Source organism: Limanda limanda, chromosome 8 (assembly GCF_963576545.1).
Source record: "Limanda limanda chromosome 8, fLimLim1.1, whole genome shotgun sequence".
Taxonomy (NCBI): domain Eukaryota; kingdom Metazoa; phylum Chordata; class Actinopteri; order Pleuronectiformes; family Pleuronectidae; genus Limanda; species Limanda limanda.
Window position 1 is genome coordinate 24,587,722 of NC_083643.1, and position 25,881 is coordinate 24,613,602.

The window sequence follows — 25,881 nt, forward strand, 5'->3', positions numbered from 1 at the left end:
ACATTCTATTCTATTCTGTTTCTTAGCTGAAAACTTTAAAGTCACTGTGACTTTCAACTAAAACATAATAAATCAAAATATGAGACTGGTGGCTCCATCACTGGTTCTTTCGATATTAATTTTGCACTTCTGTATAACATTTCTTGTTTTCATGGCTGCAGCTCAGACGCCCCGGATGAACTTGAGCAGCTGACCGGGAAACAGTTGACGCGTGCGGGCTAAATTTATCCGCTTCTGGGGCTCAGGTCTGCGGGAGAAAGACGCGCTGCTCCTGCTTATTTTCCGCAGCCTGTCATCGTAGCCTGTCCCAGTCCAGGGCCAGCGCTCTGGGAGTCCGGCTGGGGACATGGCAGAGCCCCCGGGGAAGAAGCTGAAGAGCAGCCTGCCTCAGTGCAGAGCGCACCCGAGCTCCGAGGGCAGCAGCCGGGTCAGGCACAACCTGCCCGCCGCCGTGGAGGAGGCTCTGTGCGGCGTGGGCGGCCTGATGTGGGACGGAGCGTACAAACTGCAGGCGCTGGTAGGAGACACACCCGTCCGCATGAAGTCTGCTCTGCTGCGGGGGACTGTCAGAAGACCTCTGTTCTGTCAGAGGACCGTGGCTGGGAGTTCTGCAAAAATAGAAATATATATATATACATAAATAAATACGTGTGAGTAAGAGGAAATGCAAAACAGAAACACTTTCCCTCCAGTTTCTCTAAATATTGTAATTTAACAAAAAGTTATTTTGGCCCATCCCATTTTATTCGTAAGATGTGAGAGGAACAATAATGTTTTCAGCCACCAGTTTGATATGACAGGGTTGCTTTTCTTACTAAAGGTGGTGTTTAATAGTTTTTTTCCCAGACAGAATTGCATTAATCTCACAATAATTAATTGAAATTCAACCCTTGGATAAGAAAAAGTGAAAAGACGCTTCTTCTCACCTTCCCTCTGAATATTTGATTACACTTCCTTATTCAAATCCACAAGGCCTCAAACGGGGGGGTGGAGGGGAGGGGTGAAGAAGGAAGTAAATAGAGGGGAGGACAGGAACAGTTGTGTAACCATCAAATTTAAGCTGTGACAGACTGGTTGTTACAATGATAATAATAGACGTGATATTTAATGACTGTATAATAATCATAAAATACAAATAATATTTCAGTTTATGTCCATGAACATTTGAGGTTTTAACGTCCTTGGTAAACTCATAAAAATGATGAGGATGGACACAAGACAAACGACTGATCCTTCGACAAAATCCAAGAGTAAAAAAGTCCATAGTAGGGTGGACATTTGGAATCAGCCTATGAGACATGAGCCAGGGGATGGTGCATCGTGGGTTCACTGAGTGAGCAGCAAAGGACAGACTGGTTCTGTCCTTGAGATTCAGTCAAGTGGAGGATTTCTTTTTGACAGTCTTTAGACCCAGGCAGCTTGTCTTTTTGACATATTCAGTTTGAACAGGGCTTTAGTTTTTGCTATAATCCCTTTCTGCACATATAGTAACTTTAGATCAGTTCAGCATTACGTCTGTCTAATATCAAGTCACTGTGTTGAATATTGTCAAAGAAGGACCAAAAACACAAGTCACAAGTGCGGGAGTGTTTATATAAATGTTAAAGAAAGAAAGAAGTCTGAGTACATGGCTGTGTGAGTGTCACTCTGAGTGTGTCAGTGTGAGGCCTTGTTTTGTCTCCTTCAGGCCAGTGCGTTTGAGAGGCATGACGTTGCCCTGCCTCGCGTAGCTGCTTTCTTCCACCAGGAGGCGCTGAAGCAGCAAGCTGAGGCCGAGGCTATGCTGGGCTACCTGGCTGAGAGGGGGGGCAAATACTGCGGCAAAGACATCAAGGTGAGAAGTGTCAGGAAGGAAGAGTTTGTTATTATTTTCAACCATTGTTCCATTAATGATGTCAAAAGATCAAATCAAAAAGGTTTGTGATACACTAAGGCGAGATTTTTATTTTCAGCCCTAATATGGTAATCATCACATACAGATTTTGTTTAATACGTTTTTTTTTTTAAACATCAATGGAGGAAATTAATGGGAAATGAATGTCTTAAATTTAGTAAAAAGTTAATAGTCCAATAGTTTTCATCATGAAACTTTCCCAAATGATTACTAACATTCCAAAAAGTGTATTACAAGTTTTCGGATGTTATATGTAAAAGTCCTTTGTTAAGAAGAAATATGAATATCTGTTATAAAATTGAATGGAATTATTTTGGCTAGATTTAGCAGAATGGCCCCAGTACTGAACTGACGGAAACCACGGAAGATTTAGAAGAACGAATATGGACCAAATAGAAGAGCACTTGGCAGAAAATATCCGAAACTATGACCACTAGTATAACCCGTCACTGACCGGCGGATTTGTCCGCCAGAAAAAGGCTCTGAGGAGCCGCCGTGGCGATGTAAATAAACCGCTCTTCTTCGGGCGGCTGTGGCTGAGGGCTAGAGTGGTCGTCCTCCAACCTGTAGGTTGGCGGTTCGATCCCCAGTCTGAACCATCTGCATGCCGAAGTGTCCTTGGGCAAGATGCTGAACCCTCAATAGCCCCCCATAGAATAACAAAGTGCTGCAAGTAGATGCACTGTATGAATGTGTGTGTGAATGGGTGAATGTGAAACTGTACTGTAAAGCGCTTTGAGTGGTCATCATCAGACTAGAAAAGCACTATATGAATACAAATCCATTCGTGCCACACACGAAGAAGAGCCGACTTCGACAAAAAACATTAGTCCGCCTAGTGGTCTGGCGGTGAATTGCGTTGCAACACACGCAACACATTATAGAAGCATAAACCAAAACGAGTCCGTCGATGCAGCTGCGTGGCCAGCCGCGGTTGCATATACGCAGTACTTTAATTCAGCCTTAAGAAATAATCAATGGATCTTAATGAAAAAAAAACAGGCACATTTAGCGAACTGAAATCTATGAGTGTGCGTAAACACTATCTTTTAGTTGGTTGATAAGTTTATCTTGTTTCTGAGCTTATACTGTTGGGTTTGACATCTATAACAAGACATCATATATTTCCAAGATGCATGTATGCTTTGTGGGTAAAACATTTAACTGTAAAGTAACCAGTCGTTCCAGCTGTTGGGTAAATGTGCTAGTATTTTATAAAGGGTACTTAAGTGCAGTATTTGAGTAAGTGTACTGTGTAACACAGAGGTTAGTCAGAGGTCAGGGTCAAGAGCATCTGTTGTCCACAGACACTTCAGCTGTGTGGGGGTGGGCTCGTCGGAGGCGTGCAGATGATCTGCTGTGAAGAGCTGATTTGTGGATCCATTTTGTGACAAAATTTATGATTTGAACTTTATCTGAGGTACAGAAGAGCTTCAGTCTGTAACTGCCTTCTCATTTTACACCACCAGCAACCTCATGTTTCCCCTTAAACGTCCCATCATGAGGATTTATTTTTCCTCCTGTGCTTTCCGTCATTTTGTCAGAGCAGGTGTCACTCTGTCTCTCTGTGTCTCTTTTTTTCCTCCCAATGGCAGAGATCTCATTTTGGAGCGAAGCACTTCATTTGGGCCGACACAGGAGTGGGTGGGGGGGCTGGGTTAAGATACCAAGAGGCCAGAGGAGAAGGGAGAGAGGGAGGGAGGTTAAACCCCTAAAGACATGCCCCTGGCTCTGGCCGTAAGCCGGTTGGGTCGTACACCCCCCCCCCCACCAGTTCCGGAAAATTGGCGAGATTAATGCAGCGGCAGAGACTGTGGTCGCTGATGGTGTTTCCAGATGGCCAGCAGCTTCGGCGGTGGCACTGGCGCGTCGCAGAGTGGCCTCCGACCAGGTTTATGAGTCGTGTAAAATCGTTTCAGGACTGAGGCCCGGTCCCAGTCAGCAGCATTTTGGGACACCTCGTTATCCGTCTCTCTAGTGCAGTGTACCTAAGACAACACAATGTCTCAGAGTCCTTTACTGCTCAGCTTGATTCAGCTGCACACTCCATTCCATCCATTCCATTGGCAATATGTATTTTGAAGTCAAACAAATGACATGCTTTGTGTTTACCACTTCAAATACGATCAGGAAACAAATCTAATCATTATGAGATTATGAGGTTTTCAATTTTATTGTCAGTTATAAAGAAAGTCTGTCAACCTTCATGTTTTCAGTGCAGCATGACAAAAAAGAAAGTTTATAATGTTTAAACTTCTCCAGGTATGTTGTAGCTGCATATCCTACCTCCCTGGGAGTGTGACTCACAACTCACACTCCTTCAGCCTCAGTCAGTACAGTGGTCATATACATATCATATTCATCCAAATAATTATTTTCAGTAAAAGTTACTGTTCAACATTCATTAGCTCCAATTCCAACATGATCGGCTCAGTTTCAGTCTCCATTGTTTCAATTCCATACACTGAAACTCCAATGCCAACGTTTGTCTTTTAATCTATGGGTTACATAAGTAACCTTTAGATTACTGCGAGGATTGGGAAGCTCTAGTGCTAAAACCTACTGAATCGGTCAATTGACCATGAGATTTTTTTTAAATTGACTCGTTTGACAGATGAGGTTTGTCCAGAAAGTGATAACGTGAAATCTTATCATGGCATTTGTGCGTCTTTGATTGTCAGAAGCCGGGCTGTGAGGCGGTCTGTGCCGTGTTACCAGCTCTGGAGCTGCTGCTGCTCCAGCTCAAAGAGGAGGCCGGCGTGCTGGTGGAGCTGAGCCAGCTGGCCCGAGAGCACGGGGACCCGCACACCGCCAGCGTTGTGAAGAGCCACTTCTTGGCGCCGCGGGTTGACCGTCTCAAACTATTAGGCGACCTGCTCACCAGTGCCCGTCGGGTCGGCTGCACCGGTGACCAAACGAGAGGGTTTGGGGAGTATATCCTGAATGAGCTTCAGGAAGAACTCACCAGATGATCGATCTTCTTCACCTTAAAGAAAGACATGGCTGGTATGCTGTATTATACTCGTCTCCTCTGAGTCAAAATCTGACATTTTCTGTGATATTGCAGGAACTGCATTTGGGTCCAGATGAAAATAATTTTCATCTCTCTGTGTTCAATGAAGAAATATGTCCAGAAGGTGTTTAGCCTAGCTTAAAGCAAAGGCTGAATGCAAGGGGGATTGTTAGCCTATCTCCATAAAAGTTGAAAAATGTATATCCATGCCAAATCTATTTTAATTACATTGCTTATATACATTTTGTAGGCTCTATCTTGAGGTAGCTTGTGTTAACCCTAAGTGAATATAATGTAAATTTCTCCAAATTTTTTGTATTAAGAATATATATTTTTCACACTAGCCTTTGAGGAATTGTAACTCGAAAACCTTTTAACCGACAAACATGGAAACAGCACCTAACTTCAACGGCAGCTTTGGCCATTATTTTTGAATCTCAGATTTGTAGTTGCATTTTGGATGATGATGACCAGGCCCTGTACACAAGGTTTAGTTTAACTTAATAATTCAGAGATCTATGAATGTTTCCCAAATGTACTTATAGCCAGTTGCGAAGGGTCAATACAGGGTTTTGCTACACGTAAACTGCTACTCACATCTTTGATTGTGTGTATTACAACAGATAAAATACTTTTTTTTAATTATTTGTCCCGAGTGTATTTACTTTTGAATCACAAACTTTTGTTTCTTAACTTTTTATTATTTTGACAGAGCTTCAGAACCCCGAATGTATTGAAAAAGTTTGTAAACTACCGCTGAATTGATTGTCAATAGGTTCAGACTTGTTTTGCAATTTATAATAAAGTGGAAGTGGAAGAAACTGTTCATCAGTGTTTTCTCTCATTGAAAATAAAGAAAATATTATTTGGTATTTTACCGTAACTACACGTCATTTGACATTTTATACATTTATTATTTCATTATTATTATTAAACGTCTTAGTTATGCATAAAAAAGTGTGTTGAACTTAACATTGATATAACAAAAACATTATTATGAGCAAAAGCATCCACAACTTTTGATTGTTAGTTGTTAGTTATTTAGTTGTCAGGGGTTAGGCCTTGCGTTAAAAGACCTGTCAGTCAATTTGAAGTGATAGCGATAATCCTACGAGTGGAGGGTTTGAATACTTTGTGCGACATCCACAGAGCAGAGCTTCTAACCATCTGTCACTCCTGACTGGCACAGGTCGAGTGGTTGGTTCATAAGAAGACTGAAGAACAAACCTCTGCTGGGGTGTGCAGCGAGTTCAGTGCTCTGCTCTGCAGCGCCCTCCAGCTACGGATCACCGCTGCTGCAGCTGCACGACACCGATCTGCAAAATTTGCTGCATGTTCGGAGAAAATCCCCAATCTGCCTGTAAACGCGTGTGGATGGTGGGTGCTGTGCTGACAGCTGAGAGCTGCAGGCCGGAGAGGAGGAGTGAATCTCTCTGACTGCACGCACACAAAGACACAAACACTCAGGTCTAAAATTAAACTCAATGACATTTCCACTTGATTACCAGGCTCACACTTTCATGCAGTATTAACACTCTTTAAAAATGGCGTTTGGCTGTGTGAAGTCATTGAATATGATCAGTGCCCGGAGGCGTTTCAGCTTAGTTTGGATGTGAGATGTTCCCCCACATTTGAAGCAGCTTTTACTTCACAGTCTGAACTGAGGGAGGATCATGATATCAAAAATAACTTGTTTTCGTTCCAGTTGCGATTGATATAAATTCATTTACAATTAAAGCTAAATAGCATAAGCGGGGCACATTATTAGATTTGAATGTGAGATTATAATTTTTATGATATAGAATTATAGTGTTTTTCTTTATCCCTTTGACATTATTCAGTGTTTAAGATATAGGTGACATCGATCTATTGGGAGAAATTGAATTTAAAATAATCCATAGTGACGTTTTTACTAGTGTGTTTCCTCTAAATTCTACAAATATCTGTTTTTTCTTTACCCTAAAATAGGCCCTTTCTATTTTAATACTTAATATTTACATCCAGAGTGGGCCTCTCTGGAGGCAGCCATGTTTTTTACTGTAGCCCAGACTGGACAAACTAAACAGCTTTTGAATTTTTATGACAACTGAATGCCACCACAGGCTCTCTTTCATGTTTGGAAGGGGAGGGGCGGAGGTCAGGGGTATTCAGCTGCAACATGCAACTTCACCATTACATTTTACACTCTGAATCTTTAAAGATTCCAGTTTAGTTTATTTGACGTAAGCTTTAAGGTACATTATTTAGTATAAGTAAATAGTAAAAAATGTAAATACATTTTAAATAAATGGTTAAAACACATCTGCTACAATGATGATAATTTGCAGCGTACATGTATTTACATCTAAAATCCTGTAAATTAACACTTTCAAAGCTAAATTATTTTCACTGTATCTTGAATGTATAAAAAATAAAAACATATTAGAGTGTTTATAACTGCTTTATGGGGGTTACACTAAAATAATATTAATGATTAGGTTATATGCCTCCTATTACTTAAGTGTTATTCTTGTTCGTTTGTTACATGTACTTATTTAGCCCACTTTATTTTTACTAGGTAGGTTTATAAACATGCTGTTTTAAAAAAAAAAAAATCAAACAGCCAAGAAAATAGTGTTTATTTTATAGATCACATTTCATCAATGTAAGGCAAGTTCATTTGGTAAATTATGTTTATTTCTTTACAGGAAAACAATTCTTTAAAAAAGATTGCAGCATTAAACATGAAAAACATATGTATTAAAGAACAACTACATTTACATTTCCCACCGAGATGAATAAATTATGTCTGATAAATTGTATTAGAGAACTCTATAGTTAAAACAAACACACAGTGTTGTACTGTGCTGTGATTGTAATAAGCACGTTATGTGTCCTCAGTATGAGGCAGTCCACATGTGTGTGCCCCCCCCCCGCTCTGTTAGGGGTAATTGTACACTAATTACCGTGAAGTTGTAAACCCCTCCCGCTGGCCGCTGATTGGTCAGACCCCAGTGGACACGGTCGCCCGGTCCCCGCCCCCCCGGTTGCCCCAGGTATAAGTTGGTCCAAGTAGACAGCTGAGGGGACACACCAGTTTGTGACAGGACATAACATTCCCCCTGAACACACTCAGCCTGCACCACTGTCTCCTACCAATTCCTCCTCTTCTCTCTTGTGTCTCCATCTCAAAACGCCCTGTGTCTCCCACTGGATTTGTCCTCCTCCTTGGCGTGCCGGGGACTGAACCATGGAGCTGTCGGATATCTCTTTCCCCATCCCCGCGGCTGATGATTTCTACGACGACCCCTGCTTCAACACCAGCGACATGCACTTCTTCGAGGACCTGGACCCGCGGCTGGTCCATGTGGGCCTGCTGAAGCCGGACGACTCCTCCTCTTTATCCTCATGCTCCCCTTCTTCCTCCTCCTCCTCGCCGTCCTCCCTCCTGCACCTCCACCACCACGCCGAGGGGGAGGACGACGAGCACGTCCGCGCCCCCAGCGGGCACCACCAGGCCGGCCGCTGCCTGCTGTGGGCCTGCAAGGCCTGCAAGCGGAAGACGACCAACGCGGACCGGCGGAAGGCGGCCACGATGCGGGAGCGCCGGCGGCTCAGCAAGGTCAACGACGCCTTCGAGAACTTGAAGCGCTGCACCTCGGCCAACCCCAACCAGCGGCTGCCCAAGGTGGAGATCCTGCGTAACGCCATCAGCTACATTGAGTCCCTGCAGGCGCTGCTGCGCGGCGGCGGCGGCCAGGACGACGGCTTCTACCCGGTGATGGAGCACTACAGCGGGGACTCGGACGCCTCCAGCCCCCGGTCCAACTGCTCCGACGGCATGGTGAGTTCAGGGACCGACAGGTGGGAGGGTGCGCTCCGACTGGATGGAACATGTCCACGAGTGTCTCCAGTGAGCCTTTACGCATGGACGTGTTATTCGCTTTTTGTCTGCCTCTCTTGTTTGTATTTACTGTTGAAATATGTCTTCATATTTTCGTTAGCCCTGACCACACACTTTCCACGCGTTGACTTACAGCCACACGCAGTTTTTCAAATCCCCGTGAAAAATACATTAAACCACACAAGCCACTGTTGTCACGCTCTGTTATTTTCAACACTTTTTACGCACAGTAAAAGTTAGACGCTCCTCTTCACAACTATGTAGTTATCTGTCATCTGGGTCATAAGGGGATCAGTCGTTTCGTTTCACAGCACACACACGAGTTTCTTTACTCCAGGAGTTTACCCTCACGATTAAAATACAGAAAGAAATCGTCACATCAAACGTTTAATTTAAATACCAAAATGTGTGTATTTCGTTAGAGCATTAATAGGACAAATGTTACAATACATAACAACCGCTGACTTTCTTTGTTAAAAGTGGTGTTTTATTTTATTTATGTATTGCAATTAAATGTTAAGAAATGACGAAAGAAAGAAAGACGAATTTCTTCTCGTTTATTAATTCATTTAGTTAATTGCTATTATATTGCCTACATAAATATAATTATTTAAACCATTTTTTTATTTTAATTTCTGGTTCTGACACATGGGACTGTAGCTTGATCTCGTTTTGTCATTAGTTAATATGAGTTAATATAATGATTCATTTTTCGTTCCATTTCATGAAAACTAAACTAAAAAAATTTGTTTGAAAATACTTTGAATATTTGTAATTCTCTAGGGTTTCTGTGCTAAATGGGAATTACCTTTACTACCTTTTTGTTTCTCACGTAACCTTTGGTATTGTCTTTATATCTTTTATTTTACCTACACTGATAAAAGTCATAGTCTGATTATCACTGTGTGTGTGACTGGAGTTATTGTGGAGAGTCCTCACTGAATCTGTTTCTCTGTTTTTTCCTTCAGATGGATTTTAACGGGCCGACCTGTCAGTCCAACAGGAGAGGAGGTTATGACAGCAGCACTTATTTCTCCCAGACTGCAAACGGTAAGAATCCACAGAGCAAAGGCCCATAACCAGCTAACAGGCCACTTATAATCACTTATTCAAATAATGAACCACTTCACTAATCTCATGAAAAAGACACTAAACAAACCAGGTTTTCAAAGCTGAATTCTTTAAAGCCTGCAAACTGAAAGTAACACGGAGATTAGTCTGATTTGTCCCTAAATTTGACACATTAAATTATGGGACAAAATCTGTTTGAGATGAACTCATTTTTGAACAGATTATTTTTGTTTGTTTGAATTATCACTGAAGGCTGATTTATAAATCAGTTTAAGTAAGATTGCCATTTTTGTTGTTTTTGCAAGTGTCCACATTTTTGTTACATTGCATTTAAACTAATTCGACCCACATTTTGAATGAAAACATAACTGAAGTATTAACCCGAGTGTTTGCTGTTATCTGCAGGTGGTCAGAAGAGTGACCGCAGATCGGTGGTCTCCAGTCTCGACTGCCTCTCCAGCATTGTGGAGCGAATCTCCACTGACACCAGCAGCTTGATGCCGGCTGCGGACGCCCCTGGATCCCCCCCAAGCGACCAGACGGGGGAGACAGCAGCACCCGGACCCCCTCGGCTCCCCTCTCCGACTGCCAGCCAGGACCCCAACCTGATCTACCAAGTCCTATAGACCTTCAAATCTGGGACAATTCACATCCTCTCACACAGTCCACTCGTAAAAATCCACATCAGATCTTTACACACCAACACACACACACACACACACTGAAAGTGATGTTATAGCGACTGAACTGATTCTTAACATCCTGTTTGCATCACATGTTAAGATTTGATCGTTTTCTCAACATCCCTCCACATCTGCTGTTATTTCCTTTAGATGAAATCATATTGAAGCTCATTCTTGTCAACAAAAAGAGGAGATGAGTAAAAAGGTTTATTAGTAGTTTATCATTTAAAAAGTGAAAAAAGTAATCTTTGGCCCACCCACTGACCCCTGGTTGGGCTTTTCAGCCCCATCTCATTCTCAAGCGATAAACAGAGTTTGATATTTTATAGATCTTATTTATAGATTTAATATACACTGAGCATGCTCCATGCATTGATGAAAATCATGGGACATAGTTACAAGCGCTTAAAACAGGCGTCTAAAGAGCAAACAAGTCTATTCTTAAATTTGTATTTAATAGCTGTAAAATAAGGAAGGACAAAAATAACAGCTCCATATTTAAGTGTCAAATAATAATTGCAATTATATTGTTAATATTAATAACAAGAAATACGGTCTCAATTGTTTTTTCATGTCAACTTATAAGATAGTGGATTTACTTAAAAATACAATAAGTGACAGAAATGCAAAAATGTGAGTGTGAGTGTATAGCCAGTTGTAATGTTGACTCCATATATGTGCATTGTTTTTTGTGGCAGCAATGACTTTCCATAGCGCATATTTGTCCCACAGATTCCCCTTCCTGGTAGTATAAGTGGACTAGACTGGAGCTCAAACCACTTGAATGCTGGAAAATGTAGTTTTCGCAAACATTTCTTGATTTATTATTGTGTTTTTTTATTTTAAGTTATAAAAACACTATTTTACGGCTCAGCTGGGTCGTTCAGATAGATTTTTCTTCCTTTCTGTGTGTATTCTATTTGATGGACGGAGGCCATAGACCATCCATTTACATTCCTCCACATTCGTCCATCTGAAGTTCTAACTGCTCCAGCTGTTCAATTCCCTCAGGAAAAAAATTATTACAATTTATTTAAAACATACCAGATAATACAATAGATATCTGTAGTAAACCTTTAATACTTAATAAAAAAAAACTACTACAGACACTTAAATCCCTCAGATTAGATAATTAAAGTATTAGAGGAGGAAACATAGTGTTAAATGGATTTCGTTTATCGTTTTCATTCACTGCAGCGGAGGACCATTTTTCTGTTTCTGTACATATTATGTAAATAAGAGCTGATTTGTTCCAACTGAAAGTATTAATTATGTATTTAATGTTTCTGTCTGTATGTGCTTCTGTTTGTTGTGAAAATGTTTAAACTTTATATTTATACATCTGAAAACTGAGTGACAGTCTAATGACAAATAAATGAACCTGCTTATTTATACAAAAATATGTTTTGAATGTACATTTATTGAATGAGTGTGTGCTATTTAGTCCTATGGATTATTCATTTTTTTCATACATACAGGGTAATTTTAGTGCATTACAGGAAAACATTAGATTTCGTTCTGCATTTAAACTACATACAGACAAGACATTTCGTAATTGTAGCCTTAATAAACAGTTACTGTAGCTGGTTTTAATTTAAATGTAATGATGGTTTTTACATATCCCACTTTCATTAACTCTCTTTATTTAATATTATTACATATCCTTTCTATGTTTGATCTTTATTCTTTTACAAATATATATATATATATAATTTTATTTATAATTTATTTATCTTGAATAATTGATTGTATTAAATGTAAGTAATGGTGCAGTTATCAATGGTTGCTATATTGATAAAAAATTATATTATTTACTCGATATCTTAAAGTTGTAAATATGATAATCACCACATTATGATACAAAGACACTCTCAGCTCTTAGGTCATTCTCCACAAGTACTATAAAACTCTGTTTTCACCAAGAGGCTGTTGAAGCATCTGGTCACAGACTCAAAGATCAGCAGCGTCATCTTGTGGTCACTCAGAAAACCTGCAGGTATTTCTGTTCCACACAATCCACGTTTCAAATCCCCAAAACGTGTTACATGATTAGTTTTGCTGTAAAAGTTAGAAACATGTCTAAATCCGACGATTTGTAAAAAGGTACTAATATAATATAGATTCGTCGCTATCGGTGTGTTTCTCATTTTCTGTCCAAATAATGAATAAGGGAGACATATAATCAGACCCATAATGAAGTCCAGAACTGATCTCAATGCCAAAACACAATGTGATTGTGTTTGCTTATGGCAGATTGTATTAGATTGTAAAGGTCTACAACTTCCAAAGTGGCCACTGTTGTTCCAGTCGACTCAGGCAGCAACACTTTTATTTAAGAATCACTCAAACTCTTTTTTTCATTGGACCATGTCACACCTGTTCCTAACACTTGTCTATAAAGTCCAAATAAACTTTGTTCCACACTGACCTGCCCATCGGATATGAACCTGTCAGGACCCCTGAGCTCGTCTGGCTCATGTCTGTCTTTATTCGGACAGTGACATCACACATTCATGAAGCAGCTTTCTGTCTTTGTGTTCCCAGCTGCTGGAATATACAACCACACAGCATTAGATGTGCTCCAACAGCAACTGTATAAATGCACACCTTATACACCTTATATAATTGTTGATTATGTGAATTATTTCGTCTCCTCTGAAATGAATGTGCTAAATTTGGTAATCCCACACATTCACTGCCAATTGGATTTCACATATTTCAAGAGAGACCCAGACAGTTTTTCATGCTTTTATTTCTTCACACCCATTTCAGTTTTTATTTAGTCCTAAACTCTTTTGATGGGCTCCAGACTCCAGAGCTGGGCTGCCAGGCTTCTAACCAGAACCAAGAGGCGTGACCACGTCAGCCCTGATGTTCTCTCTGCAGCAGATGAACTCAGCTACATGGAGTTGAGCCATCAGCCACCTTATAATTTACACCTGTGCTTTTACTGCTGGGACCTGTCAAAATGTCTGCTGGGAAACAGATCCACTGAAGCTGATCTGGAGAAACCGATTAGCTCCTGAGGAAAAAAGCACAATGTAATGTGCTGCACCCAAACAAAAGGCCCCAGAGGGATTCTTCATTTCTGTATTTCTTTTTCTGATGTTATAATGGTCTAAGTTTTAAAATCTGACCCTATAGCTTCAATCATCATGGTCATCAAACTGATGGTGCTCTGCTGGGCTGTACAGACCTGCCCACAGGTCTGCTTCCTGTTCTGTCCAACAGATGCAGACACTATGCAGATTATTTGATCCAAACCTTAAAAACCCTTAATAAAGAATGATGACATGAATCTTTCCACGCAGCATCTGGAGAACTGATGGTTCTTTTACATTTGTAACAATAACCCTTGAAGTAAAGCTACTTTCACTGTATTTTTCACACATGCTCAATACTTCTCAAAGGTGGCTGCAGGTGGCTCACTGGGCAGAGCTGGTTGTCCACAAACCAGGAGGTCGGCAGTTTGATCCCAGTCTCCCTCGTTCCGTGTCCCGAAGTGCCTATGAGCGAAATAGTTAATCCCAAATTGCCTCTGACGGCGGCGTATGTTTGATAGAGGAAGTGCCCCACAGAGAGGAGGTGTATGAATGGGTGAATGGCTAAACTGTACTGTGAAGCACTTTGAGTGGTCATCCAGACTATGAAAGCTCAATTATAAACACAGACCATTTACTTTTGCAGGGACCCTCATTTGTAAATCTAAAACAATTATAATATAGTAATGAAAGTCAAATCTCCTATTTTTTTTTTTCTTTAGCACAATTGTTATCTATAATAATAACCACATCCACAGAGAGTGTATGGATACAATGACAGCTTTTGACTTCGTGGAGATGAATCAGCCACTATGGAATTTGCAGGGACTGTTTCTTTGTGTCTACATCATGAAACCCCAAATCCAAGTCCACCCTGCACTTAGAAAACAGTGCAGTGAAAACAAATGACTTTAAAATTACATGACTAAAAATACTGAACTTTATTGATTTCTGAATAACAACAGATCTACAGACATGGCTTGAGGAGTCACACTTTATTTACAAAAATAGTGAGAACCAAACAGGCAATTGTGAGGAAGCGAGAAGGCGATTCAGTTTTAGTACTTTTTATTCCTATCGAACAGCAGCTAAAGGCTCCTGGTTGCATGAATTAAGACGTGGGTTGGTAACCTCCGGGTGAACCTCAGCATTACTTGCTTCTTGTGAGGTGCGACCTTCGCCACAGTGTGCGTAGCTTCATCAGGCGTTTGTCCGAGACGATCGCAGTATGGTGTCTGAGCAGAGGCAAGGGCTTGTTTACTTCCTGCGGCGGGCAGCGGCTCCCTTCTTGCTGCTGTAATACAAAAGAAAATGGGACACGAGTCAGAACGATGGGGTTGTTTTCAACATTTTGAAACCTTCATTCAACGTGGGATAGCTGACGGCTGTGCAGGCTGAGGTTTCATGTCAACCTCCACTTGTGTTCTTGTGCACAGCCAAGTTATCAGGGATTGGTGCCTTGCTCAATGGCTCCTGAGCAATAGTGAAGTCATATTAAAGTGTTTTTTCCCTCAACATAATCTATACATAAATACTAAGGTTTGTACAACCATGTTGGATCAGGTTTTTATCTCAGACTTTCCTAACTCATTTTCTGACATAGAAATCCACAAGTCCTCATGTTTTGTCTGGTGATAAATGGAGGCTAAATATACATTAATTATCTGTCTAGATCACAAAGTAAAAAGCCAAACTAAATAAAAATGTAATTTCACAAAAATACTTTTCTTGGTATCACACAAACACAACATATCAACAACAAAAACTTCTCTGTTGCACATGTGACATTTTCAGAGCACATCTGGAATACGTCAGAGATGCAACATTTCCAGGCTGCAACACCACTCGTCAGAGACACACTCATGCAGCACTTACCTGCACAAACTAAGTCATTACTGAGTCCAACAGCCACTAACCTAATACGACCATCTTTGGACTTACTGTTGTCATGGCTCTCCCACACATTGAAGTGAATGTGTCAGTATGAGGACAAGGACCCTGACAAAAGGATGTACTGTTTTGGGTAATAATGTACGTGTTATTATTGTTATTTAAGTGTTTTGTTTTTGAAACTAGTTTTCACCGTAATACAATCATTGTGGATCAGTATAATATTTGCTAAAGACATCGGTAAAAGTCTCCTGTCAGACGATGTGTCTTGCTATCACCACATATTATGTTATCAGTTGAATAGGAGCCATCCTTTTTCAAAGACCGGCAGGGAGGGTTCCTCACGTACAGACCTCATTGTCATCAGTACGTTTACAGATTGAAAGGTAATATGGTAATATTAGAGAAATAACAAACAAAATGTATGAGATGTTAAAGATGCACCTAGCCAGACAGAGAGGAGAGAGAAAGAGTGGTTTGGAAATCTGTGCACAGATATGGCTTAAAAGAAATTCAACCGTATGGACGAGGGAAGAGCTCCGTGGAGGGACCAAAACATCTGTTTCTTTTAAATGACTCACATATAAGCTGGAGAGTTTGATCAAATCTTAGATGATTTATCTTAAAAAATCAAAAAAAAGAGGGGAAAACCAAAGCTTATCATGAAAACATCATCAAAGCCCTTGTGAGTTACACAGTGGCTGAAGCTCAACTCTCAAAATGACATTAGCTTTTCTTCAAATTAAACAGAAGTTGAGTTCTAACTCTTTGCAACTTGCATCAGTTCTAAAGTCTAAGACCTGCTGAAAGTTTGGATTCACAGCCCTGCTGCTGCTGTGTTGTGTAACATGTAAATGAGCTGGAACGGTATCAGAGGCTGCACAGTTTTGACATGGGTTTGGGTTGGTTTGTGGTGTTAGTGGGGATTTGGTGCGTTTATGGCTTGTTTGAATCTATATCAATTTTGGATTATCATGGAGTAAAAGCCTAAACTCAGCTTTAGAGTTGATCCTAAATGCGAATTCAAATATTTCTGAATTCGGTTGCTGGTTTAAACATAAACTAAACAATGAGCTGATGTTTTGATCTTCTTATGCCATAAACTGCCATAGACAGTTATGTTTATGTTATGACAGTTATGTCTCGCTGAGAGAAGGGTTGTGACGTTCACCCAAACAACAAGTTGGAGTTAAATGGAGTTATGAAGTTATATTTTTAGAGTTTCGAGATTACTATGTGTCAGTGAACGCAGCAGGGACAGTACTTACTGCTTCTGCAACTCATCAATGCGTTTCCTATACATGAGCACCTGAAAGAATGACACAGCGGCATCTTTAACACCCACCAGGACAGGTTTACCTCGCAGGGGGCCGACTCCCTTCCCTCTCTTCTTCTGAACAGGCTCCGTGGGCTAAAAGCTGCAGACTGAGGCATCATGGGAGAGCAAGACGGCGGGTGTGCATATGACCAGGGTTCAATATTTTGTCACTTTGGTTTAATTTGAACTAGATGTTCAGTTTCAATTATGATGTCCCATCCTGAATTTTGCAACTAATAGATTTTCTGACCATTTGTGCTTGAAACGCCCGTCGTCTGTTTCCCCAAGAAGACTCGTGGATGGTTTAGAGACATTTGGCTTCATCAGCTCACACTCACCTGTCTGAGCACTCGCTTACACAACTGAAGAGTTTGATTCCAAAATGACTCTGTTCATGAAGTCTGAGAAAATTTGAACTGTTGTATTGAAATGATTAAAAATAGAGTCAAGATAACGACTCATTTTTTGCTTTAACATTGTCGAGTCTGTTAGGTGCTAACAAATCACCTTATTAAAGCTGTAGTACTGTTTTAAATGACAGAGGACATTCTACTTCCTTACTTGTCCTTTTTCCAGAGCGAATCTTCAGGAAACAGACATCCCTTTTGGAAGCAAACCCTTCAGTATTCTCTCCTTCAGTGGTGTCTCTGGACCAGAGTGGTGTCTCTGGTTCTCTGACCTTCCTTCATGCTAACATGCAGCGAGCCTGAAGGCGGCGGGCCGACGCCCTGCTCAGCTCTACTTACAATTTACTGAGCTCCTCCACTCTCTTACGCAGGGTTGTAACCTGGAGGAAATCAAAGAGTTTATCAAGGGTTCATATCCGGAGGTGTCGGGACACTCAGCTGAACGCCCACCTCAGGACCATGTCGTCAACAAGCAACAACTACACCCCTGCTTCTGTTTCCTTGGAAGGTTGCTGGACTTTAAAACAATTTACTGTGGCTCATATATATCATGGTAACTAAACTGGAAGGAAAACAATGTTAAAAAACAAACAAACAAACAAACAAAACAAGCAATGGATGAAAGAGACATATCATTTCAAATGGATGTACAGAGGGAGGAGGTACGTACCCAAAGACCAAGCTGTGGATCTTAACTGTCGTGCACATTTTTATAAAGGCTCTCAATGATGATTATTAATGATATTCATATATTATAGCATCTTTTCAACAAAGTAAAACAAATAAAAAACGTTTTTTTAAATAAATAAGTCTGACTTTCATTTCAAATCCAACAGTTCTAAAAATGCTAAATTGTGTTTGTTGTCTTTATTCAATAAATGATATCAGTAAAGTATAAAACGTTAGCTCTAATCAAGATTATGGTTTTTTTTCCACCAGGGCATCTCAGCTTTTATCGGCCCACGATCTTACTTCTAGGTTTCAAAGTTTCTCATGCAAAGTGTTGCATGTTGTCATGTAATGATGTATTTCAAACCTACTGAATCTTTAAATGGGAATGTGAAAAAACCCCATCACAGACAGTAAACACAGTGGACGTTACTGAGGATCAGAACTGGGTTGAAGTCTCACCTCATACTTCTGCCTCTTCAGTCTCTCCATATGGTCAAACTTCTCAGACTCAAGCTGGGTCTGCCATTCATGCAGCTCAGTGATCTTATCCCTGCAAACAGCACAGAAACAGGAGGAAACGATTACCTTCCAACACAACAGCTGATGCTCTATGTGCAGAGATAACTCAAATATTTTAATTCAGTTAGATTGAGGTGTTGCTATAAAAATCTTAATTTTGTTTTCAAGAATATTTTGCAGTAATGCATTAATAATGGTATGAATAAAAAACATAATCATCAAAATCACTTAAAGTATGTATTTTAAAAGGATTTAGTGTATAGAAAAAAGTTATATGACTTTTATTATATATTACGTTACATAACATTACATTTCATTTAGCTGATGCTTTTATCCAGCCAAACAACAAAGTGCCATATAAGTGCTACTATATCGCTACTATTTTTCTTTTACGTTATATTCGGATATATTAGATACATATTTATATATTAATGTGTCAGCAGCATTTTGTTGTTGTCATTACTTGACGTACTGCTAATGATAACTATTCTGCACAGGGGTCCAACAAATATTTGGGCTGCTTAGTATGTTCTCAATTAATCAGTACATTTTTTTTTATGTTTATATGTGAGAAATTAATAATTCCAAAATCGTCTTGGTTTTGTCCAAATTATTATTGAAAATGATTCAGTGATGAACAAATGGAAATTATTTATAAAGAACAGCATCATGTTTGAGAAGCTAAAAATCATGATATGTAAGACAGTTTTACATGACGATCAAAACAGTTGTTTGTTAAATATTTGCTAGTTAATTAACCTTGAATCAATGAAATAAATCTGCTTTCATTGTTTAGAATGTTGGTAGAAGATTAAAGTGGCATGAAACCGAAACACTCCATCAAGAAATCAGCTCAGATACATGTATATTCTTGAGAAAATCTACTACTATGAAAAAACACTGGCATGGAGAAAAGGTGAAGTGTGTGTGTGTGGGAGCATTGACTCGTACTTCAGCTTATCTTCGTTCAGATGGTCAACGTTGAGTTGCTTGCGCCTGGCGGCCAGGATCTTCTTCTTCTTCTCTCTCTCAGTCTCTTTCTTTCCACCTCTCTTCTGATCAGCCTGTTCAATGCAGACACACACACACACACACACACACAGTAGAGACGCAGGTTAACAGCTATCCAGAAAACAAGACACTGCTGTGGATGGTATAGGAGTGAGTGTGTACTGACTTTCTGCAGGTGACTGCTGTAGTTGGAGCCCATGCTGGACAGAGCTGACTTCTTCTTGATATCCTCATCCATCTTCTTCTTGGCATCATTCTCCTCCCTGATCCGCCTCTCCTCCTGGTTCACAAAAACAAAGAACACGGCCGAGTGAGTGAGAACTCCCGGCCACACGCACAACTCAGAAAAGGAAACCAGAAGAATGGTGACTAACAGATACATAATTATAATGTGACACTTGAAATATTGTAATGCACATTCAAATAAATTAGAGCTAAAGTACTGTATCTGGGAGATGTTTTTGGACTTTGTTAAGAATGGTGACATTGAAGAGGCATTGGAAATGTGACTAATCTGTTGTGAGGAATGTGTGCTGTATTTTCTTTTACTTATATATACATATATATATATTACATTTTTTGTTTTAATTTAGTTTAAACTAAATTAGTAGTTTCATTGTAATTCTTTGTCCTTGAATTTATGTTTTAATCATAACTTAGCAATTTTTGTGATATTAGTATTATTTACTGTCATTATATACTGCCATATGTTCAGGTTGGGGAAGGTTCTTGTATGTATGTTAATTGATGTAAATGTATAAAACTGTATAAAACGAATAAATTCATGTTTAAAAAAAAAAAAAAAAATTAGAGCTAAAGTCATTGAAAGGAAATGGCGAATGTAGCATTTTCATATCAAATATTTTCAGGAGCATGGATTATGAATATGAAAATAGAAACATGAATAGCAGAGTAGGCAAGGCCCTTCTCCTCAGTTCTTTATCAATAACAAATAAAATGACAAATATGAGTGATGTTCTCTTGAAAAATAAAATGTGATAGATCCACGAACCTCACGTCTGGCCTGGCGCTCCTTGTCCTTCTCACTACGGACCCTCTGCTGCTCCGCCCTCTCAGCACGACGCTTCTCCTGCCACAGACAAACATATACAGAGTCAAGCGTTTGGTTCTACACAACTCACTCCACCACATGTCACACGTGAGGTGGAACAGCCAATACAACCTCTAGAGAGGAAAGACAACTTTCAGTTTGTTGCTAAGCCCTTAAAAAAGTCTTGTTACAGGATGTTGACACTGCTGATACTGTACATTCCCAAAAATGTGGATGGATTTATATATTTTCGCGTTGCTGTCTGAAATCATTTGTGTTTGTTTAAAAGGGGACATATTGTGCCCATTTTACCACAAGTTGATATGGTTCCTTGGGGTCTTAATGAAATGTCTGTAACATATTTTGGTCAAAACAGCACCCATTTTATCCTGTCTAAAACAGCCCTCCTCAGAGTGACCTGTTTTTAGTGCCTGTTCTTTAAAGGCTAATGAGCCTTTTTTTTTTTTTATAAGAAACCAAATTTAGGGAGGAAAAGCCATGAGTTTTAGTTTGTTTTAATGTCAGGGATCCTTATGAACTGTTGTGCCATCTTGCTTTGATTGAGGTCCCTGAGTTGTGTCATGTCACAGTGTGATGCCATCGGCTGAAAACTCACAATCCTGTCCTTGAGGGCAATCAGCTCCTCCTCCTCCTTCTTCCTGTGCTCGAAGTGAGCATCGATCAGACCCTGCAGCTCGACCAGGTCCTTGTTCTGACGTTTCTTCTGGATGTCCTGCAGGGCAGAGAAGCAGAGGCAACACTCAGCCCTGCAGGGAAACAAACGCTAATCGACAGAAACCCATAATGTCGTTACTTTAGGTCGACTTACATCAAAGTCCACTTTCTCACCATCTGGGATTTTTGGAGCACTGGGCCTACAAGAGGGGATCAAGTGGGTCTTAAGTGCATTGAAACATCTCTGAGGGTAATGTTGTTATTTGTGTATTCAGCCTAATGTCTGAGACCAAAATGTCTACAGAAATTATTCGAGGTGAGATGACATGTGAAAGAAACTTACTTGAACTTTGGCTTCTCCTCTGCAGGTTAGGAAATGAAGAAGGGACAAGTACATTTTATTGGGTTAGAAACAAAGCAGACTATTTCAATTATCTCAAGTATTAGACTGTATAGTTTTGTCCCTACATGACAGGTTAGATTAAGATTAAAAATTAAAGATATAATAAAGTCACATTGTAGGTTAGGGTTAGAAAAACAGAGCAAACAAATGAAAACTACACATATATAAAGAAAACTAAAGCATAAAAAAGTGCAAGGGTATAATGAAGTTTTTTGAGTACCAACATGTCATCTTGCTTTGAGTGCAGCTGAAGTGTTTTGTTATTACAAAGACATTTTTGCAAGATTCTTCTTTAGGCCTTAAGTATCTTGCTTTTTCATTTTTCCCAAAAAGAGACTTTTGTTTGGTTACCTTTTCTTTTTCATTTTTCTTTTGGCTTGACCCCAAAACTGTTTTACACAAGCAAATCATTTCCCACGTTCCTTCTTCAGATTTAACCCAGATTCTGGCGGCTCCATGCCATGCAGATGACCAAGGCATAGCAAGAGTGTAAAGGTCAGGGTCGCTGTGCAGTAAAGTTTGTTAGCATCCTACGCCCTTCTTCTCCACTTCCAGTCTTAACTCTCCGAAACGCTCACATTTCCTATATAATATGGGTGTGTCCGTGTGCAAGTGGACGTGTATGGGTGGGTCAGTGGGGAGGGGGGGTGAGTTTTTCTTTTTATTTCAAATTCTTTTTCACAAATTTGGATTTCAAATTGCCCTCTTCTTCAGATACAAATTCAGAACTGGACACCGCAATTCTAAAACCAGACAGATTTCAGATTTGTTATAAGTTTTAAAATCAACATACCTTCCTCTTCAACAGCGTCTGCATGCAGCAAGCATCGAAAATAAAAGCAGAATAGACAAGAGCATTAGCAGGCACATTAGAGCTTAAACAGATTCAGCATAACTCGCTCAGAGATGAGGAGGATTTTAAGTGACGTAAATTCTCAAATATCCCCAAAATTACCAGCTACCACAAACAAATAAAGCATATAAGGCTAAGAAAAATGCATCTGAATTTACTTTTATCCATTTATAAGGTGTTAGCAATTGGAAATACCTGGAAAAGACCTCAGAAGATCTAAGTATTTGAGAACTTACTTAAGTCTTGACTTGTTGAAGCCACAGTTTCACTTTCAAACAGCGAGCTCTTTAACATTTGACCCTGTATTCATGTGCCATTGGATGTTTCAGAAATTACAATTAAGAGGATGGAAAGAAATTTGGATGGTAATTGTAGTTTTCACAATCGAAACGGCAGCACATGAATACAACATTGACATGGAGGACTTTCCCACCAGCATCTGAGCATTAAGAGGTGACATCCATCAGGTACATTCTATTGAAAAAGTCGATAAGCATATGTAACATGTTCATGCTCTGCAGTAAAAGTTACTGATGTATTTAATCTGAAGTTCACCTTCATCAGACGTCACAGTAATGAAAAAGCAAACATGTACGCCAAATACTTGGAATACATGTGGTAGAGTAGTATAAGTAGAGTTAGAATGAAAAAGAGGCTAACATTAGTCTTTAATTTGATTATATTTTAAAAATAATCACTTTGTTTTAAGAAGACAACTCTGTCCTCTGTGAATGCTAACATGTTAGCATACAGTACAGTTAATTGAGTAGCAGTATGTTCTGATTTGTTTGCAGCTGTCCAATGGTACAAATTGACTAAAGTTTTTCAGTTTTTCTTGATAATAATAAATCAATAATTTAATAAAATTTGAATAGGACTTTTTTTTTAAAGTTTAGCCTTCAACAATTGTACTGTATGCTAAAATGTTGGTTAAAATACCAGATAGTCCACTACAGTTGTACAATAGATGTCAATTTACATCAAAATGACAAATGTCAGCTTTTCAACATTAGTTTTTAAGGATTAAATAATAAATTCTCCAATTATTTTGTCAGAACATGTTTTGTAAGCAGAAAGCTAACAGTCAGAAAGCTAACAGATCAGAAAGCTAAAAGATGAGAAAGCTAACATATCAGAAAGCTAACAGATTAGAAAGCTAACGGATCAGAAAGCTAACGGATCAGAAAGCTAGCGGATCAGAAGATAACGTTGATGCGAGGCAGGACTTAGGGTCGTTACCTCAGCACAAGGTTATCGGCCTTCAAATATTAGTCACATCCTTATTTTCAAGTGCTTTAGACAAGATTATATCAGCATTTCATCATTTTGTATGAACAGATATAGTAATCTCATCCCAACTTGCAGCCTTTGAGTGCTGCATGTACGGACTGTCTTTACTTTGGGGAGGAGAATGGAAGGTAGCATTAGCATTAGCAGACATGATGAACATGTGTGCGAATCAGGATTAGTGGGATCTGTCTGGCTGGCTTTAGACAGTGGAGCGCAACTGTCGCCTGGGAAAGGATGAGAGAATAACCCCTACCCCCTCCATGCCACATACCTTCAGGCTCAGGCTCTGCTTCTGGTTCTGGTTCTGGTTCTGGTTCTACCTCTGGTTCTGGTTCTGGTTCTGGCTCTGGCTCTGGTTCTGCCTCTGGCTCTGGCTCAGGGGCCGCCTCAGGGGCCACCTCTACTTCCTCTACTACCTCCTCTTCTACAGCTACACAACATGCATTGAATCACCAGGGGAGAGGAAGGGCGATGAGAAGTATGAGAAATTAATGGAAGCAGAAGTAAAGGGAAAGTGAAGGTGGTCGGAGTGAGTAGATAACAGGAGATGCAAGAAATGACAAGTTTCATGGTGGAGAGGACAACCACCAGATGGCGTTAAAGCAGCTGAAAAGCAGGCGATTGCAGGAAGGAAAAGGTCAGTTGTTGATGGTCAGTTGTGGTGGATGAAATGTGAATGATTCCTGGAAATAGCTGCTCTGGAACTCTCTGTTTGAACACAAAAACTTCTTGATTCTATTCTATCCCGTCGCGATAGTTGTTTGAACCAGTTTCTTTTAATTTATTTCAAATACCGTTAGTGTTAACCTGCATGCCATAAAAATTCCATGTGGTGGTAAGAACACACGTCGTCAGAAGTGGTTGACAAATTAGTATCAGTGACGTAAGACTTAGTGTCCGGTGTCTTACCATCGTATTCTTCAAGTCCGTCCAAGAGAAAAAAAGGAGCAGAAGAACATTATCAAAAGATCCCATTGTACCCATTTTTGACAGAATTAAATTCAAAAATGTGGGTACACTGGAGATTCATGCTAAGCATACGCAGCTCAGTTCTGCTGGGTTGATCAGCACTCTCAGGCGGGACTATGGAGTGGGCTTCAAAGTTCCCTAAAGTCATTTGGTTATGAAAGTGTGTTCAGCTCAGGAGAACTGCAGGCTACAGTTGCAGAGAGACATGCAGAGCTGCAGGTAACATTGGCAACAGGTCAGTGCAGGCCTGTGCAAACCAGATGTCATCAATTTAGATTTAGATTTCACACAGCATATTTGGCACTGTCCCGTTGCCATCGTTGGTGCCTGCAACCATGCTACGACAGGCTATGTGCACATTTGCTCAAAAGTGAGAACATTATTGCACAACTTGAATCTGGAGGAGTCAAGCCAAACCTGTAAACATACAAATTTTTCCTGTGCAATTAAGTTTCTTAAGGAGATGGAAGGTTGGTTAGGCAAGTTTCAGAAATAATATCAGGATTTAACATGGAACTCCAGACTGTACCTGAACCTAATTTTTGGGGATTTATTGGTTTTGTAAATGAGAACAAATGTGGCTACTTACCCTCGACCTGATCACTGCAAGACAGAAAGAAAAGAAATTCTGACTTAGAATTGAAGCTCATTGTCAACATTCATCTTGAATATTCATACTTGTCTTGGAAACATTGGTTTGGAAAAATAATCTTAAATCAAGGCCTATGTAGAAGCTTTTCCCAAAGCCGTCGACTGTATTGAACACAAGAGATCCACACAGAGAATCTCTTGACAGACGCAGAGCTGGCTGGTAGACCTTAAATTTGAGATGATTTTTCCAACAGCTTTAAGAAATTTGTGAATGAAAATGTGAAATACTTACACTTCCTCTGTGTCGGACATGGTGATAGTGGACTTTGCAACCTGGAGGCAAGAGAGAAGAGAATAACTTAGGGTCAGTCTGCAAGGAGCGACTGAGCAGCCTTGTGTATTAATAGCTCAGGATTTAGTTGCAGATGTCTTAAATATCTGCTGCCCCACCCTAAAGAAACCCCACCTGCTTGCCTGCGCATATTTTACTCACACCCTAAAAATAAAAGCTTAATGTAGATTCATTTTAAAAAAGCATAGAGTTTCTCACTCATTTTAGTTCTTATCATTTAAAATATTTCACAGGTCACCTGTATATAATCTTTGAGACATATTCCAAATTTGTCACATCCAAACCTCTTCGGTTT

The 25,881-nt window shown here is 39.9% G+C and overlaps 3 protein-coding genes across 15 annotated transcripts; 2 read left to right on the top strand and 1 right to left on the bottom strand.

Moving 5' to 3' along the window:
* Positions 1-244: 244 nt before the first annotated feature.
* On the top strand, positions 245-5,733 carry zgc:172145 (Ferritin light chain, oocyte isoform-like). The gene is made up of 3 exons (XM_061076450.1): positions 245-517; positions 1,688-1,834; positions 4,576-5,733. Exons 1-3 carry the CDS (start codon positions 347-349, stop codon positions 4,864-4,866), a joined length of 609 nt encoding a protein of 202 aa, XP_060932433.1. The 5' UTR covers positions 245-346; the 3' UTR covers positions 4,867-5,733.
* A 2,403-nt stretch (positions 5,734-8,136) lies between these two features.
* Positions 8,137-10,487, top strand: LOC133009042 (myoblast determination protein 1 homolog). Its single transcript, XM_061076449.1, has 4 exons — positions 8,137-8,403; positions 8,647-8,730; positions 9,759-9,840; positions 10,267-10,487. The coding sequence occupies exons 1-4, from the start codon at positions 8,137-8,139 to the stop codon at positions 10,485-10,487; spliced, it is 654 nt and encodes a 217-aa protein (XP_060932432.1).
* Positions 10,488-14,673: 4,186 nt separating this feature from the next.
* tnnt3a (troponin T type 3a (skeletal, fast)) lies at positions 14,674-25,564 on the bottom strand. 13 transcript variants are annotated; one of them, XM_061076729.1, is made up of 15 exons: positions 25,527-25,546; positions 25,233-25,246; positions 24,584-24,592; positions 23,946-24,104; positions 22,325-22,342; positions 21,472-21,490; positions 21,283-21,328; positions 21,070-21,186; positions 20,415-20,492; positions 19,569-19,682; positions 19,343-19,455; positions 18,332-18,422; positions 17,540-17,580; positions 16,744-16,784; positions 14,674-14,879 (listed from the first exon to the last, which is right to left on the bottom strand). In XM_061076729.1, exons 1-15 carry the CDS (start codon positions 25,544-25,546, stop codon positions 14,674-14,676), a joined length of 1,086 nt encoding a protein of 361 aa, XP_060932712.1. The 13 variants fall into 13 exon arrangements, with proteins under 13 accessions (XP_060932712.1, XP_060932715.1, XP_060932713.1 ...); XM_061076732.1 differs by lacking the exon at positions 16,744-16,784 and having other exon boundaries at positions 14,836-14,879; XM_061076730.1 differs by lacking the exons at positions 16,744-16,784; positions 24,584-24,592 and having other exon boundaries at positions 14,836-14,879.
* Between the last annotated feature and the right edge of the window lie 317 nt (positions 25,565-25,881).